Source organism: Bison bison, unplaced genomic scaffold (genome assembly GCF_000754665.1).
Source record: "Bison bison bison isolate TAMUID 2011002044 unplaced genomic scaffold, Bison_UMD1.0 scf7180017864352, whole genome shotgun sequence".
Classification (NCBI taxonomy): domain Eukaryota; kingdom Metazoa; phylum Chordata; class Mammalia; order Artiodactyla; family Bovidae; genus Bison; species Bison bison.
The window spans coordinates 1,337,103-1,353,589 of NW_011494924.1; the positions used below are offsets into that span (position 1 = coordinate 1,337,103).

The 16,487-nt window shown below is 35.7% G+C and overlaps 1 protein-coding gene across 1 annotated transcript in view; it reads left to right on the plus strand.

The window, feature by feature from the left end:
* Positions 1 to 16,487, plus strand: part of ITCH (itchy E3 ubiquitin protein ligase) — a 98,916-nt gene that overhangs the window by 24,995 nt on the left and 57,434 nt on the right. Inside the window, exons 3-4 of the mRNA XM_010854874.1 lie at positions 6,173 to 6,263; positions 13,996 to 14,137. Of these exons, the coding sequence (XP_010853176.1) occupies positions 6,194 to 6,263; positions 13,996 to 14,137 (212 nt within the window). The 5' untranslated portion in view covers positions 6,173 to 6,193. The remainder of the gene's footprint in view (positions 1 to 6,172; positions 6,264 to 13,995; positions 14,138 to 16,487) is intronic.

Consider the following 16,487-nt stretch of genomic DNA (forward strand, 5'->3'; position numbering starts at 1 on the left):
TTTTCTCAACATCCTAACACTTGTTATTTCTTGCCTTTTTGATAATACTTACTCTAATGGTGTGAGATGGTATCTCATTTGTGGTTTTGATTTACATTTCCCTAATATTTAGTGATGTTCACAGCTAAGAGTTTTATGATTTCAGGTATTACATTCAAGTCCTTAATCTATTTTGAGTTGACTTTTTGTATGGTATAAGCTGGTGGTCTAGTTTCATTCTATTGCATGACCAGTTTTTCCAACATCATTTATTGAAGAGACTCTCTATTCTCCATTGTGTGTTCTTTTCTCTTGAGTTGTGTATTCATTGTCCATTTACGTGTGTGTTTATTTCTGAACTCTCAATTCTGTTCCATTGATTTGTATGTTACTTGGACAATACCATGCTGTTTTGATTACTGTCACTTTTTAATATAATATGAAATCAGAGTGAATGATACTTCAGCTTTGTTTCCCCCTACCCCCCTCAGGATTGGTTTGGCTATTTGGGGCCTTTTGTGGTTCCATACAAATTTTAGGATTTTTTTGTTCTTCTGTTTCTGTGAAAAATGTCATTGGGATTTTGATAGGGATTGCATTGACTCTGTAGATTGCTTTAGGTCATATGGACATTTAAAAATGTTAAATTCTTCTAATCCATGAGCCCACATACCTTTACATTTCTTTGTGTTGTGTTCATTTTCTTTCAGTAATGTCTTTAGTTTTCAGTGAAAGATGGTCTTACACCTAGCTGGTTAAATTTATTCCTAGATATTCTTTTTGTTACAGTTGTACATGGGATTGTTTTTCTTAATTGCTTTCTGATGATTTGTTGTTAGTGTATAGAATAGACTTTTATATATTGATTTTTTTTTTTGTACCCTGCAACTTTAGTGTATTTTATTTCTAATGGATTTTTTGGTGAAAATTTTTTTTAATACATAAAACTATGTCATATTTATTTCCTATCTGATTATTATTAAACTGTAGGACACCCAGTTGGCATTGGAGAATTGGTTGTTGGTGTGGGGAACCCACCCACAGCACTCAACTTGAGACTTGTGGGAATTAGCAACCAGCACCTTTACACTGTTAACAAAATGAAAAGAGAAGCCATAGGCTGTGAGAAAATGTTTGCAAAACATGTAAAGGACTTATATTTAAAATACACAAATAACTCTTAAAATGCAACAGTAAGAAAACAAATAATGAGTAAAATATCTGAACAGATAGCTCATGAAACAGTGTACATAGATGGTAAATAATCAAACATACGAAAAGATGCTCAACATCATGTCACATGGGAATTACAAACTAAGCCACTAGTGAAACATTGTTGTACACCTATTAGATTGGCTAAATTCCAGAAATACTAAATTCTGACAATATCAAATGCTTGTGAGGATATGGAGCAGTAGAAATTTTCCTTCAGTTCTAATTGGAATGCAAAGTGGTACAGCCACTTTGGAAGATGATTTGGCAGTTGCTTACAGAGCTAAAACATAGGTTTACCCTTATCATCCTGTAATTGTAGTCCTCTTTACCCAATTGAGTAGAAGACTTACATACACAAAGAACCTGCACGATAGTATTTATAGCAGTTTTATTCATAACTGCCAGAGGCTGGAAGCATCTAACACCCTTCAACAGGCACATGGATGCACAGAGGAATAAACACATGTGAAATGTTTATTCAGCAAATTAAAAAAAAACTGTCAAGCTCTGAAAAGATACGGAGGAAACTTTAATCGTAGTACCAAGAAGCCAGGCTGAGGCTCTTAAATTGTGTGATTCCACTATCTAACATTCTGGGAGAAGCAAAACTGTAGAGACAGTAAAAAGATAAGTGGTTGCCAGAAGTTCTTATTGAGGGAAGAAGAATGAATAGGGGAAGCACGGGATTTTTAGAGTTGTGAGATTATTCTCTGTGATACTATACTATTGAATACGTGGCAGTTATGCATTTTTCAATATCCTTAGGACCGTATAAGGTTCGTAAAGAGTGACCCTTAATATAAATTGTGGGCATTAGTTAATTAAAACTGTAGAATATTTAAGGTACTGATTAGCAAGGCAGACAAGGTTGCCTACCTTTGTAGAAATTAATAAAATTAATTTAAAAAGTCAGGAAAATTTCAGTGATGTGGTAGAAAGTAATAGTATGGCTACATTATACTGGTCAGTCAGGGAAGACCTGAGTATTAACTTGAGGGCTGAATGCAAGATGTTAGTTATTTAAAGATAAGTGGAAAAAACATTCTCAGCAGAGGGAACAGTTAGTGTAAGCCTATAAGTCCAGAATGACTTTAGTGTGTTTGAGAAATAGAATCCAGATTTACAGTGGCTAAGGAGGAGAATGTTAAGGAGAGGAGAACTTAAGAAAGTAGGTCATGTATGGAATGAAGTGGAGCTTCTATAAGCCAGAGTGAGGAATTTGGATTCTATTTTAGGTGAGATAGGCAATTATTGGATATTTAAGCAGAGTAGAACAATATCTAATTTTAATGTTTAGAAGAGTACACTAACTTTGATGGGAAATGGCTGAGAGGGAGAAGGAGCAAATGCAGAGGCAGGGGGCCTTATTTAGTGACTTGTAATAGTTTGTTGACAGGGAAGGGCTGGTTGTGGCTTGGGCTAATGTAGTTAAAAGAAAAGTAAGCATATAGGGTATATAGTAGGGTATATTTTGCAGATAGAATCTTTACAACTAGATGAGGGAAAGATTTAATGCTCATAGCTTTGGCTTGAGCACGTGGGTGAATGGTGCTGCTGTTGAGCCAGGCAGAGTTTCACCTTAGTCATTTTAGTAATGCAGACAATTGTAAAGGTTAGGCCTAGGAGTCTGGCGCTCAGGCGAGAAGATGGGCTTTGAAGTGTAGATTCTCTATCTACTTAGTCTTGAGGTATTTTTCAAATTGTACAAGTATGGTATATATTTTCTTTTTAAACTCAAATAATACATACAAAACCACAAGTTCCCCATGACTTCCTTCTTTAGTACACAGAAGGGTAGCCACTATTACCAGTTTGGGATGGATACTTTTTCTGCCTTTATTTATATTCACCTATAGGGATATGCATTTTGTTTTTATTTGCAAAACAGATTACATTATATATATTCTGTAACTTAAATGTTCTTGAAATCTTTACACTTCAGTTACTAGTAAGTTCTAATTGTTGCATAGTTTTCTGTGGTATGAATTTGTGATTATTTAACTGGTTGCCAATTAATACTAAGGTTTCTATGATTTGTCTTTATTATACAAGTGGTGTGTTTTTTTATTCTTAGAGATTTAAAATAATTTTTATTATATGAAACTAACGTGAACTAGAACATACATTATTAAAATTATCAGCATGTTTTTGCAAAGCATCTCACAGTTCTATCACAATGATTAATTATCTGGAGAGAATCACTGTTTCTAAAAATGTTTGTAGTCTGTACTTTCATTAGTCTTCTTTACATGAAATTGTGTTTTTAAAATACATTTTATTATGATTTTGAATTTATTTTCTTTGCAACTTTATAATGTTAATTTAGAATAATCTATACTATTTAAAAGGGTATTTTTCCAGCAATAAACTGTTGCTGTAGATCAGCAACTAGAATAATACTTTATCATGCATAAAATCAGCATCCAGTTGTTGGACTTTTCTCACTGCCTCTTAATTTCCTTATCTTGATGTCATAATTCTGTGGTGAAGAGTCTTTTCAGTATTGAGGAGAAAATAACTATACATATGTGGTAATGATGTCTTTGAGGACTCTTTCTGTAACAAGTAGTTTGCATCAGAAGAATATCCTGTGCAGTGCTCTGTTGACTTTTATGGTACACCTCAGTGCCTTTATATTCTGGGTGACTACTAATGGCTTTATTTATGATGTATGCCTTCTGTATTTAAAATAAATGGCCCTTTTAGTAAATTGTATAAAACATCCGAAATGGTGCAATTTAAGTAGACATAGAAAGTGAAGGGGAAAAATATACAGACCAAGCCAAGGGAATGAGCTAGTCATTTGAGTTAAGGCTGCCAGAATTTTAGCTTTGAACATATTCTTTTTCTTTCCTCCCTACATCTGTCCGTCCCTCCCTCCCTGTCTCCTCAGCATATGGGATTCTGGTTCCCTGACCAGGGATCGAACTCATGCCCTTGCATTGCAAGTGGTCCTAACCCCTGGACCACCAGGGAATGGAAGCCTAATTTTGTATGAATACTGTAGACATGTTTACAGTTTCAGGTTACTTTGTTTGCCTTATTGTATTTATGTATTTCTTACATAGGACCTGGCAGATAGTGAGTGCTTAAGTAAATTTTACTTTAATCTTTGACCCACTCAAAATATTCCTGATATTTTATCAAGTCCCCAAAAGCCTAAGAACATTTTATTTTAAAAACAGATTTAGTTAAATTCTGACAGTATGAATAATAAACATTCGTAGCATTTTCCCCCCACATACATAATCATTCAGTCTTTCAACAACCTTGTGAGGTAGAGATGGTGTTATCCCCGTTTCTCTGACAGGAAACTGAGACCTAGAGAGGTTACATAACTCATATAGTATCATACAATAAGTGTTGTAGCCAGGAATCAAGTCCAAGTGTCCTGATTTTGTTATAAAATCTCTGTTATGTAGAGCATGCCTTACCACATGAGGATTAACTCTTCTGAGACTATGGACTGAAGAAGATATGTTAGGGTTGTTTATTTTAGTATAATTCAGGAGCCGTCTTTGTTCCTTTCACAGATCAGATGTTTAAGTGTTTGCAATGTGTCAGGCACTGTTTTGGGATTCTGGGTTTTATCAGTGAACCAAAAAAATGATTCCTGCTCACATGGAGTTTATATTCTAGCCCAGAGAGTCAAAACCAATAAACATAATAACCAAGTCAATTATGTGGTATGTCAAAAGATCACATTGTCTGTAGAAGAAAAAAAATGATCAGGATAGGTGGAACAGACTGTTAATATTGTGAAGAAAACAAGTAGAACAAAGGTCTTAAGGCGAGAATGTGCTGGCATGTTTGAAAAATAATAGGTAGGTGCCTGAGTAGGGGCGGAAAGTAGAGGGGAAACAAGATCAGAAGGTAGGGAGCAGTGGAAGCATGTATCATATAGGGTCTTTCACTTGAGTAAAATGGGAAAATTTGAAGAACTTTTTAACATCTTAAAGTCATCCAGGTTGTGTTAAGAATAGGTACTGAGGCTGGACAAGGATGGAAAACGGGAGACCTTTTAGGTTAATCTGGGTTTCCCTTGTGGCTCTAGCTGGTAAAGAATCTCCCTGCAATGTGGGAGACGTGGGTTCGATCCCTGGGTTGGGAAGATCATCTGGAGAAGGGAAAGGCTACCCACTCCAGTATTCTGGCCTGGAGAATTCCATGGACTGTACGGTCCATGGGGTCACTTTAGGTTAATTTAGGAGAGGGGCATAATTTAGGAAGAAGATAGCTGTCAGGTGGCTATGAATAGATTGATGATAGAGGTGATGAGAAATGGCTGGATTCTAGGTGTATTTTGCAAATAGAGACATTAGAATTTGTCAGCAGATGGGAAGGGACATATGAACAAAGGAGTCAAGAATAACTCCATAGTTTTTAGCTTGAGCATCTGAAAGGATGAAATTGCCTTCAACTGAGATAGTTCACAGAGGACATCAGGGGTTCCGTTTTTGACGTATTAGTTTAGAATATCTTTTAGATACCAAGTGAAGTTGCTGTTTATAATTCAGGAGTGAAATCTGGGATAGAAATGTAAAGTTGGGGCTTGTTGGTATATAGATGATATTTAAAGCCATAACACTGGTTGATATCCTTGAGGAAATGAATATGAAGATATGAGAGAAGAGGGAACCAATAACTGAGCCCTAGGACATTCCAGTATTAAGAGGGTAGAGAGACCTGAAGGAATCATCAAAGAAGATTAAGATGGAATAATCAGTAAGGTAGGACATAAACCTCGAGAATGTGTCTTGGGAACTAAAAGAAGAAAGTAAACCACAGAAGAAAGAAATTCAACCATTTCAGATTTTGCTGATAGTTTAGTGCAGGATGGATACTAGAATTTTAGCAGTGTGAAGGCCACTGGTTATTTTGTGGTCTTCAGTGGGACGTGGAAATGGCCTGGTTAGCATTTACATATTTTTCAAGTGGGAATTTTTGACGTTCACAGTGTTTCCTTTGCCCTGTTCAGGTTTGCCTTCCTGTTGGTGATATGTCTGACAGTGGATCACAGCTTGGTTCAATGGGTAGTTTGACCATGAAATCACAACTTCAGATCACTGGTAAGTCTTAAAAAGATCTACTGCATTACTTCCCTCATTCTCTTTGTGTCCCCCCACCCCTACCCCGCCACCCACTCCAGAATCCTGGAGAATTTCTGTGACTGTGTAGTCCATGGGGTCGCAAAGAGTCGGATACGACTGAGTGACTTTAACTTCACTTTCACCATCAATAAAAAATCTTCTGAGAAGAAAACCTTTAGTGGCTGTTACATATCAGGTGTTGAATTAGTATTTGCTGAATGAATAAATGAACATAATGTGTAGATATATAAAAATAACATTTTAATTTCAGGTTGTTATTGGGTATGGTATACAATTTGGGTTTGTTAAACATGCTTGGGCAGTTGCTATTGTTTTTTATTTTGATTTGGATTTTTTTAGCTTTGTTGAGAGCTAATTCACATACTATACATTTTACTCATTTAGAGGTCAGTGATTGTTAATACATTCTCAGAGTTGTGCAACCATCACCAGTCAATTTTAGAACATTTTCACCATTCCAGAAAGAAACCCCTGCCCCATATTCCCCAGCCACCTTCAGCCCTAGCTTAATTATTTTTCTCTCTATAGCTTTGCCTACTTTGGTTTCATAGAAATAGACTCAAAATGTGTGGCCTTTGTCTCTTGACTTTTTTCACTTATATTGTTTTCAAGATTCATCCCTGTTGTAGCATGCATTAGTGTTTAATTTCTTTTTATTGCCAAATACTATTCCATATGTGGAAATACTTTATCCATTTATCAGTTGATGGGTGTTTGGGTTGGTTCCACTTTTTGGCTATTAGGAATAATGCTATGAACATTTGTGTATAACTGTTTGTGAAGTTGTATGTTTTCAGTTTTCTTGAGTGTGTTCCTGGGAGTAGAGTGACTGGGTCATGTAATACCCACATTTAGCATTGTGAGGAATTCCAAATTAATTTTCAAAGCATCCAGACCAATTTGTATTCCCAGCAGTCATGTATGAGGGTTACAGTTTTGTAAACATCCTTGGAATGCTTATCTTTTTGGTTAGAGACATTGTAATGGATGTGACATAGTATCTCAAGAGTTTGAATTCATTTCCCTGATGGTTAGTGATGATGAGCATTTTTTTCATGTGCTTATTATTAGACATTTGTATATCTTTTTTTGAGAAATGCCTATTTAAATTTTTTGGTTGCTCTTATTACTTTCCTAATACCTGTTTTTTTCCTCTAACCATACTAACCAAGTGGATCACTTTCAAATTCATGTTTCTTAAATGCCACCTGATTTGTACCTGCTCAAAAACCTTCAGTGCTTCTCCTTGGCTATGTTAGTGAATTTCTTTAAAACTGGGCTAAGACCTTTCACAGTCAGGCTCCATATGATCTCTTTGTAGGGTCTTTTTATAGAAACCATTTGTACTAGCCAAAGTGAGGCACTGGATTTTTCTTTAGACAAGCATGTGTCTGTTACACAATGGAAACTTAGTCTTTCTCCTTTTAATTTAATGGCATTTATTGATTATATTAGTTTCTGTTAATACTGTACCTGGCTTACATCCAGCTCTAGAGTATGAATATAAAGTTATAAACTGTATTATTATCTTTCTAGAAACCTAAAAGTATTTGAGTTATATAAAAGTAACACCTTCTTAAGTTGAAAGCATGCTAGAATTTATTCTTGGGAATTCTTTTCACTGACTCCAGTCTCTTCTTAGTGATGTCTGATTTTCAATGAAAGATTCTAATATTTCTTTGCCAAAGCCAGATTCTAGTTGTTTCTCCCTTCCCCATCCCTGGTGGCTCAGATGGTAAAGAATCTGCCTGCAGTGCAGGGGACCTGGGTTCAATCCCTGGGTCAGGAAAATCCTTTGGAGAAGGGAATGGCTACCACTTTAGTATTCTTGCCTGGAGAATTTCATATACAGAAGAGTCTGGAAGGCTATAGTCCATGGGATTGCAAAGAATCGGACACGACTGAGCAACTAACACTTTGACTTTCTCCCCATCTTCAGTCTAGTCTGAGTAGCTGTTTTACATTGGGCCAGGTTTCTTAAGACTTTTTTTTAGGGGACAGCTGAAGTTAAAATTTTTGATTTAGAGAATTTATTAGTATCAGCTTTTCAAGTTATGTAAGCAATATACATGCTTTTTATTTTTAAAAAGTCAGCAATTTAAAATAGTAATGTGAGGAAAGAAAAAGTGAAAGTGTTAGCTTCTCAGTCGTGTCCTACTCTTTTCGATCCCATGGACTACAGCCCACCAGGCTCCTCTGTTCATGGAATTCTCCAGGCAAGAATACTGGAGTGGGTAGTCATTCCCTTCTCCAGGGGATCGTCCTGACCCAGGGATCGAGCCTGGCTGGGTCTCCTGCATTGTAGGCAGATTCTTTATCATCTGAGCAACCAGATTTAAGTTATATTCCTTTCGACTTTTCTTTGCATAAGCTAACTATCTTTGCTATTGTGACCGTCACGGGAAGAAAAACACTTAATGCCTAAATGCACCTCAAGAAGACATAATTCTTAGCCATTTATAAGCTTTTAATCTTGAGTCTAAAAATTCTGAGAATGTACAAGTATAGGGCAAAAGCATTTTTAACAAAAACAGCCATCGTGAATTATGGATAAAAGTTATATATTTAGCAAAGACATCATTAGATATGGCAGATATGGAGAACAACAGATAATAAACAGTAGAGTGCCAAATTGACTACAATCAAGTGTCCTTTGTAATTCACTGTTTACTTTGCTTTTGGTGCTAGAAACCTCAGAACAAAGTGTTTTTTCCCACAAGTCACTTTAATTGACGTTGTATTTTTTACTCTGTATTAATGGATTAGCTACAGTATTTGAATTTTTTGTTTTTTTATTTTATTTTGGTAAGCTGCCTCAATACTTCTAAAATTCAAGAAAGGCATAAATATGCAAGTATAAAATATATGCCCTGGTATATGGTAATGGCAAGAGATAATGACTTTGGTCAGGAAAAAGGGGTAGTATTTGACTAGAGTTGCTGTGAAAGAAAGTGGTGCTTGAAGCATTGCTACTATTTAAAAAGTAGAAAGGTATAAAAGGATCTTTCAGCAATGAACATGACAGAGCAAATGGCCTGAAGGAGGGAAATGCCAAGGCTTCCCTCGACATCCCCAAAAGCCACTGCTGCAGAGTAGGGACCTGTGAGAATTCACAGGAATGGGCCATCTCCTTCACATGAGTCAAGGCTGCCAAAAGAAAAAAAAATCATTGCTAAGGGACCTGGGAAGTAAGCAGAGTTTTTAACAAAGAGCAGTAAACTGGATTGGTGTTTTAGAAAGTTACTGTAAAAGACTGATGGGGAAATTTAGTGTCAAAAGTTAAAATGTTACTCTGTGGTCCTGCTCAAATTTATTTCTTCAACTCTTTCTGTCATACATACATTACATGTGCATGTACATAGTTTGTTTACGGTATATACATTTGCTAATTGCTTTTCCTTACCAGATGATGGCAAGTAGAAAATTTATTTCAGATAAATGATACCTTATAATAAGTTTTAATAAAAACTTACATAAGTTGTAGCAAGAGTTTTAAAAAATTAATTCATAAATTGATACTGTGTTGATAAATAGATTGTTTAGAGAACTTGATGTGTTTTAATTTCACATAATTCTTTATAGGAACATCAAGGGAAAGGCAGCCTTGCTTTTCTTTTTCAGAATTTACATAAAATAAAGTATACCTCATCACAAGTGATTGAGTTCTCACAAGGAAAAAAATTCCTTTTCTAGTTCTTTAATTTTGTATCTATATGAGGTGATGAATGTTCACTAAACTTAATTGATAATTATTTCCTGATGTCTTATATTTACACATTTACACCTTAAGCTTTAAAATCATGCCAGTTCATTAGTCACACTTTCTATGATTTGACTCTTAATTTATAGAAATAACATGAATAGCCATTTTGCTGTTCCAATTTGAACTGGAGTAGAAAGGTGGTCTTTTGTGCTATGCTTTCATTGATCAAGGTACTATATGAAGCATCCCCTTGGGAACTTCTCTTGGCATTGAAGTGATTTCTTAACACTTTTGTTGAGTATTGAATGTACCTGTATTGATCCTTGTGTTGGGCAGATCCTTTTGTAACTTATCAGATAGTTACAAAAATTATAGCAGGAAATCAGAAATGCCTACTTACTCTTAAATGTTTTTGAGAGTTCATCATATTGCTAATCATAACTTGATCTCAGCACCCTTGTTTGTTTTAACCTTGTTCCTTATAGCCTTCCGATTCCCAGAATAAGTTGATTTCCTGGATCATTCTTTAGTCTTTATCTCTAATTCTGTGGCCTGTTCCTTTACCTTGGACATAAGTCTGTTTTCTTACATCCTTCCCTGTCTTTAGCCATTTCCTGTTTAATTATGTTCTGCACCTAACTTCAGCTATTATACTAAGCTTATCTGTGTTTTGATGCTTACTGTATGCTAGTATTATACTTACATGGGCAGAACAAGTACTTTGGTATTTCCTAGAAATTTCTTAGTCTCAGTCCTGACTCAGAGCTCATCATTTGAGGAAGAGAAACCATCTTATTTCAGTTCTTACAAATTGAAATTAAACCTTACTGTATTTTTCCAGATTTACTAGAACACCATATATTTAGCTCCCAATGCTTAGAGACCAGGAGGGTCCTTCATACTTTAAATTTAAAGTCAAGAGTTTATATCCAGTTCTGCCCAGACAAGCCATGGTTCTGCTACAGAGGCCTCTTTTGGCCTCTCATGACTTCTGACCACAGAGGGTAATCCTTGCATAACTGGTTTTATCTCCTATCAGTTCATCATGTTGCTAATCATAACTTAGCACCCTTAACTTAAGTGTGGTGATCTCCCCACCCTTATTTGTTTTACCTTGTTCCTTACAGCCTTCTGATTCCCAAAATAAGTTGAATAAGCCAAGGATTCACTTTTACTTTCTTTACATTTATTCATTTATTTTTACTGTCTTTATATTTAAATTGTCAAAACTTTTATTTCATATTGAAGAGGAAGTTATTAAATATACACACTTGCTATACCTTGCCATGAAGGGGATTGCAGGTTGAGTTAAATAAGTAAAAACTAATAAACCTACTAAGAACTAAGACTGAATGAAAAGCAACAGGAGCCATATATAGATAAGAAAATGCTGTGCAAGCATAGAACAATTTTGACTTGTTAGATTTAAAGAACCCTTCAAAGAGAAGAGATTAAAGACAACTCAGGAAGTAGAATTGTGTTGGATGAAAAGGAAAAAGGATCATTATGAGTGGAGGGAAGTAGCACATATGAGCAGTCAAAGTACATGGTCCTTATGAGGGACAGCAAACAGGTAAGAGTGGTTAGAACACTAGGGGCCTGTGTGGGATTTTGTATAGGAAGAGGCTGTAAAAGTACATAGTAAGCAACATAAAATGCCCCAGAAGAATTTAAACTTCATTTTTCAGGCGTTAGGGAATCATTGAAAAGTATTGACACGGTCACATCTGTTCACAATTCTAGTAGCTATGAGGAATTGGGCTGGAGAAGTGAGAGTAAAAATAGACAGTTGTTAGAGGCCTTTAGGTGTAGCCCAGGTGACGGATGATACTGACATTTTTCTGATTAATTTTCTTCTAGTTTATAATTCATAATCTTTTAATTTACCTTGGGAATTTAAATTTTAGGAAGTAGTACATTGATCTATTTTACAATGTTAGGACTGTAATGAAAGTTTTGTGCAATCTAAACTTTGAGATTTGAACACTTAACATAATTTCTCCTGTCCAAGCTTTGCTGTGACTGTTGGATAAACTTTTAAATTCTGTTGATCTTGTTCTTTTTTTATGTGTAAAAATTAAGATGATAATACCTGTCTTGCAGAACAGTTGTGAGAGTCAAAATCATAATATTTAGGTGCCAGACACAGTAAAACACTAACAGTTGGTGTTAGTTTCCCTTACTCTTTTTATTTTCCCATTTAAAGTTTCCTAAAATGGCTCTCGTGGGGTTGAGTGGGATTACGTGGTAAATAGCTTTCCAAAGTTTGAATCCTAAAAAGCCACTCAGGATAGCTGCATTGCTCTTTGTTCTAGGCTTAATCAGTTTTAGAGGATCACAAGAGCCCCTGAAACAAAATGAACTTATGCATGACTGTATGGGCTGTTTCACCTTTTCTCAGACCACAAATGTATTAAAAATAGGGATTTTTCTGGGGCAATCCTGTGATTAAATTAGGTTTTGTATTAAGTAGTAGGGCTTTATAGTACATATTAGTCAGAGATAGGTCTGATCCCCACTTAAGCATTTTCTGTTCTGAAAAAGACATTTTGCTTAGTGTTTCCACTTTGATGTCTCATGAGCATCTCAAATTTATACATCCGTTATAATACACTTGATTTCCTGCCCATGCCACCCTCCTCAAACTTGTTCTTTCCTAGATCTTTTCCATCTTATTCAATGATACCACCTTCTATCCAGTTACTCATGCCAGAAACACAGGAGATATCCTTGCTTCTTTTCCGTAGCTCACTAATGTAACCTAATCCTGTTGATTCTCATTAGAAAATATTTATTCCTCCCCATATCCATGTTCACCACCCTAGTCTAACCTACTGTTTCTTAGATGGCTGTAGCAGTCTCTTAAGTGTAAAAGGACAGAAGTAAAATATTAGATCAAAGTGAAGTTGGGGGATTCAGGGCCACCACTTGGGACTGTGCCTGCTAGAGTGCCCAGATTGTCTATGTGTTGGACTGTATACTGCACTTCTTGCGTAGCTCCTGTATAAACTTTCCTAGCAACTCGCAAGGGCCTGTTAGTCTTGATAGGCACTGGCGTCTCTGAACTTTGCTGTTAGAGTAGATATCCAGGTAGTAAAATAATTCTTTGGCTGTGGTCATCTCATTTATAGGGGACCAGTGAGTTGTCTCCTGTGGAAGCTGTGGGGTGTTCTAGATTCGAATCTACTCTTGGCGCCTTCCTTCCACACAAGGCTGGGACAAGGCTGTTTTATGTTTTATGGCAGTGGTGACTAACTTAGGCTCAGGATGTAAGAAGCTCTTGCTAAGGTAATGAGAGATATATGAGATGCTAGACATAATCTTAGTTTGTAACTCTTCCTTCAGTGGCTTTCTAGCATGCTTAGAATAAAATCCAAATTCCTTATCTTGGCTTGCAAAGCCAAATGTGATCTCACTTTATTTACCATTTTTCTCTGTTTGCTCTACTTTTCTTAGATCAAAGCTTTTGTACTGTTTTCTTAATGTTCCCTTCTTCCTACCTTTGATCTTGACATGGATAGATAGCTCCTTGTCCCTTAGATGGTTGCTTGAAAGTACCATATCCTTAGAAAACTTCTTTACTACCAACTCATATTCTGCCACCTTAGGCTGTTTTTCATCACAAGGACTTATCTCTAATTATAAACTGTTCTGTCCAGGGTTTAGAGCAGTAATATCTGATAGATGGTAGGCATTCACATATTTGTTTACCAAGTTTGTCAATGTACTTTTTATTGACCTCAAGATCTCTGAGACTAGTGATACTACTGATGGGAATTTGGGTGGATGGGTGAGAAGTCCTGTATTTTTTAATAAGATGGTAAGAAATACACAGGTCATCTGTGAATAAAATTTGTGAATATTTTAGAGCAAATGGCTTTGTTTCTCTTGAGTAAAAATAATGCTCTGTTTAATCTTTGTGAAATTAAATTGATTTGAAGGATGGACTAACATCTTGAATACTGAAATATTTTCTCCTTTATTTAGTCATTTCAGCAAAACTTAAAGAAAATAAAAAGAATTGGTTTGGGCCAAGTCCTTATGTGGAAGTCACAGTAGATGGACAGTCAAAGAAGACAGAAAAATGCAACAATACGAACAGTCCCAAATGGAAGCAGCCTCTTACAGTGTAGGTTTGAAAGTATTTTCTGTGGTATATTTTGTTTAATAGGTCAGCAGAAATGCAGCTTTTAGAAAGTTTTTCACTTTTTTTTTGTTCCTCCTTCCTCTTAATTTTACCCTCCTTGTTCTTTTAGTCTTGTTTCTCTTTAATTATTTTTTTTCCCAGTTTCTCCTTTTCATTGCATTCTTGTTTAGTTGTTGATGGTATCTCTGTTGCCACTAAATAGTAGCTGAGAGATCCCAGGTTTGCTGCTGCTGCTAAGTTGCTTCAGTTGTGTCCGACTTTGTGCTACTCCATAGATGGCAGCCCACCAGGCTCCCCCGTCCCTGGGATTCTCCAGGCAAGAACACTGGAGTGGGTTGCCATTTCCTTCTCCAGTGCATGAAAGTGAAATCGCTCAGTCGTGTCCGACTCTTAGTGACCCCATGGACCGTAGCCTACCAGGCTCCTCCGCCCATGGGATTTTCCAGGCAAGAGTACTGGAGTGGGTTGCCATTGCCTTCTCTGGATCCCAGGGTTATGGGCCCAGAAATATTAGCAGCTCTTTCCTTAATTTAGGTTGGAAATAGAGGGATATCAGGAACTCACTTCATTTTTTATTATTTAATTTTTATTTTAAATTTTAGTTTTAAACAAAATTTAATTTTGTGTTTTTTTTTAATTACAGTGCCCACACGAAACCTACCCACTTTTTTTTTTCTTTAGAAAAATTATACATTTTGTTCTATCACCCTGTTTTTATGTTAAACATACATCCTTTTTTTTTTGAGTATGTACAGGTCTAACATCCCTAATATAACTATATAATACTGTTTAATGTGGATGGACTGTGATTAATTTTACTAGTTCCCTATACAGTTGATTTCTAACATGCTGTTAGACAGTGCAGTATACATTCCTGTGCATATATCTGTGTGTTGGTGTTTTTATCTGTCATTTAAATTCATAGACATGGGATATAGCTCAATTTCAGCACTAATTGACAAAGCCCTAAATGTTGGTAAGAAAAGCATAATAGGTTGAAGGGAATTATAGGTTAATTTTTAAACTTTTTCTACTAAAATGGAAGAAAATGTATGATTTATCAACAAATAGATTTTAAAATAATACAGTATATTTTTAAAATAATACAGTATGTTATATATTAAAGCATAGTTCAAAATATAACCAGTTGTTATTTTATCAAATGTAGACAAATTGCTTTCATTCCCTAACATTTGAAATTGTTCATTTTTTTCTCTTAGAAAAACAAACCTGTTACTAAAAATGTTTTATTTTTAAATGGTGAGATGAGACACCTGAAGTGATAAGCTCTTCTCTTCACATGATGCATGCCTCTGTGAACAATATTTCTAATAAATGACAAAACAAATTGGATATACCTACATTAATCTTTAACATGGATTTTTGAAGTTCTAGGGCATCTTGTATTTAACAATGATTTTGAACAAATAAATGAAACTTAAGAATTTTCCAAAGATCATCTTGACACCTATTTTCAGAAGTATCATTCTAATGTTTCTCATCTGTATTTATTTCAACATTAATGTTTCTTAGACTTCATTTTTAATTAGTGCCACATTAGAGATTTGATCTAGATGAAAACTGTGTGTGAGTAACATTTTTTTAAAAACAAACCTTCAAAAGGCCACAGGCTCCAATAACGACTGGAGATGTTCAGAATAATAGGCTGAATACTCATCTATTTTCTACCAACTGCTAACTGTGCTTACTATAAATATGCTTTCAGGCTCTTGAGCTGATAGCAACATGAACTTAGTGGTTTAAAAGTTAAGAAAAAAAGCTCTCCTTGTAGCCCTATATGGTAGTGCTCTTCAGCCATATTTGGAGGGAAACACTTACTTCTGAATTTTTAAGTTACAGGAGATTGGCCTGCAGTTTTAACACAGCTTCCATTGTTAGGTATCATGCTTTCCGTACTTGTCTCAAGAATTGAACTGAAATAATCTGCCATCTTTGATGGCAGAGTTTATCTTTCAAATTTAATAAAATTAAATTTATTAACTTTTATTCCATCCCCATTATAATTACTCAGATGACTAACAGAGAAATGTTCTCTTAATATTTAATATATGTTCTCCTGAAAGTAACCTGCAATTTTTGAAAGTTTTGAAAGAGAATGAATACATTGTACCAAAGAGGGGCAATGATTAGGTGAAAGTTTCTTAGTTTGGTTACAGTATCTGCCACTGGGAGAAGGCAGTGGCACCCCTCTCCAGCACTCTTGCCTGGAAAATCCCATGGACGGAGGGGCCTGGTGGGCTGCAGTCCATGGGGTCTCGAAGAGTCGGACATGACTGAGTGACTTCCCTTTCACTTTTCACTTTCCTGCATT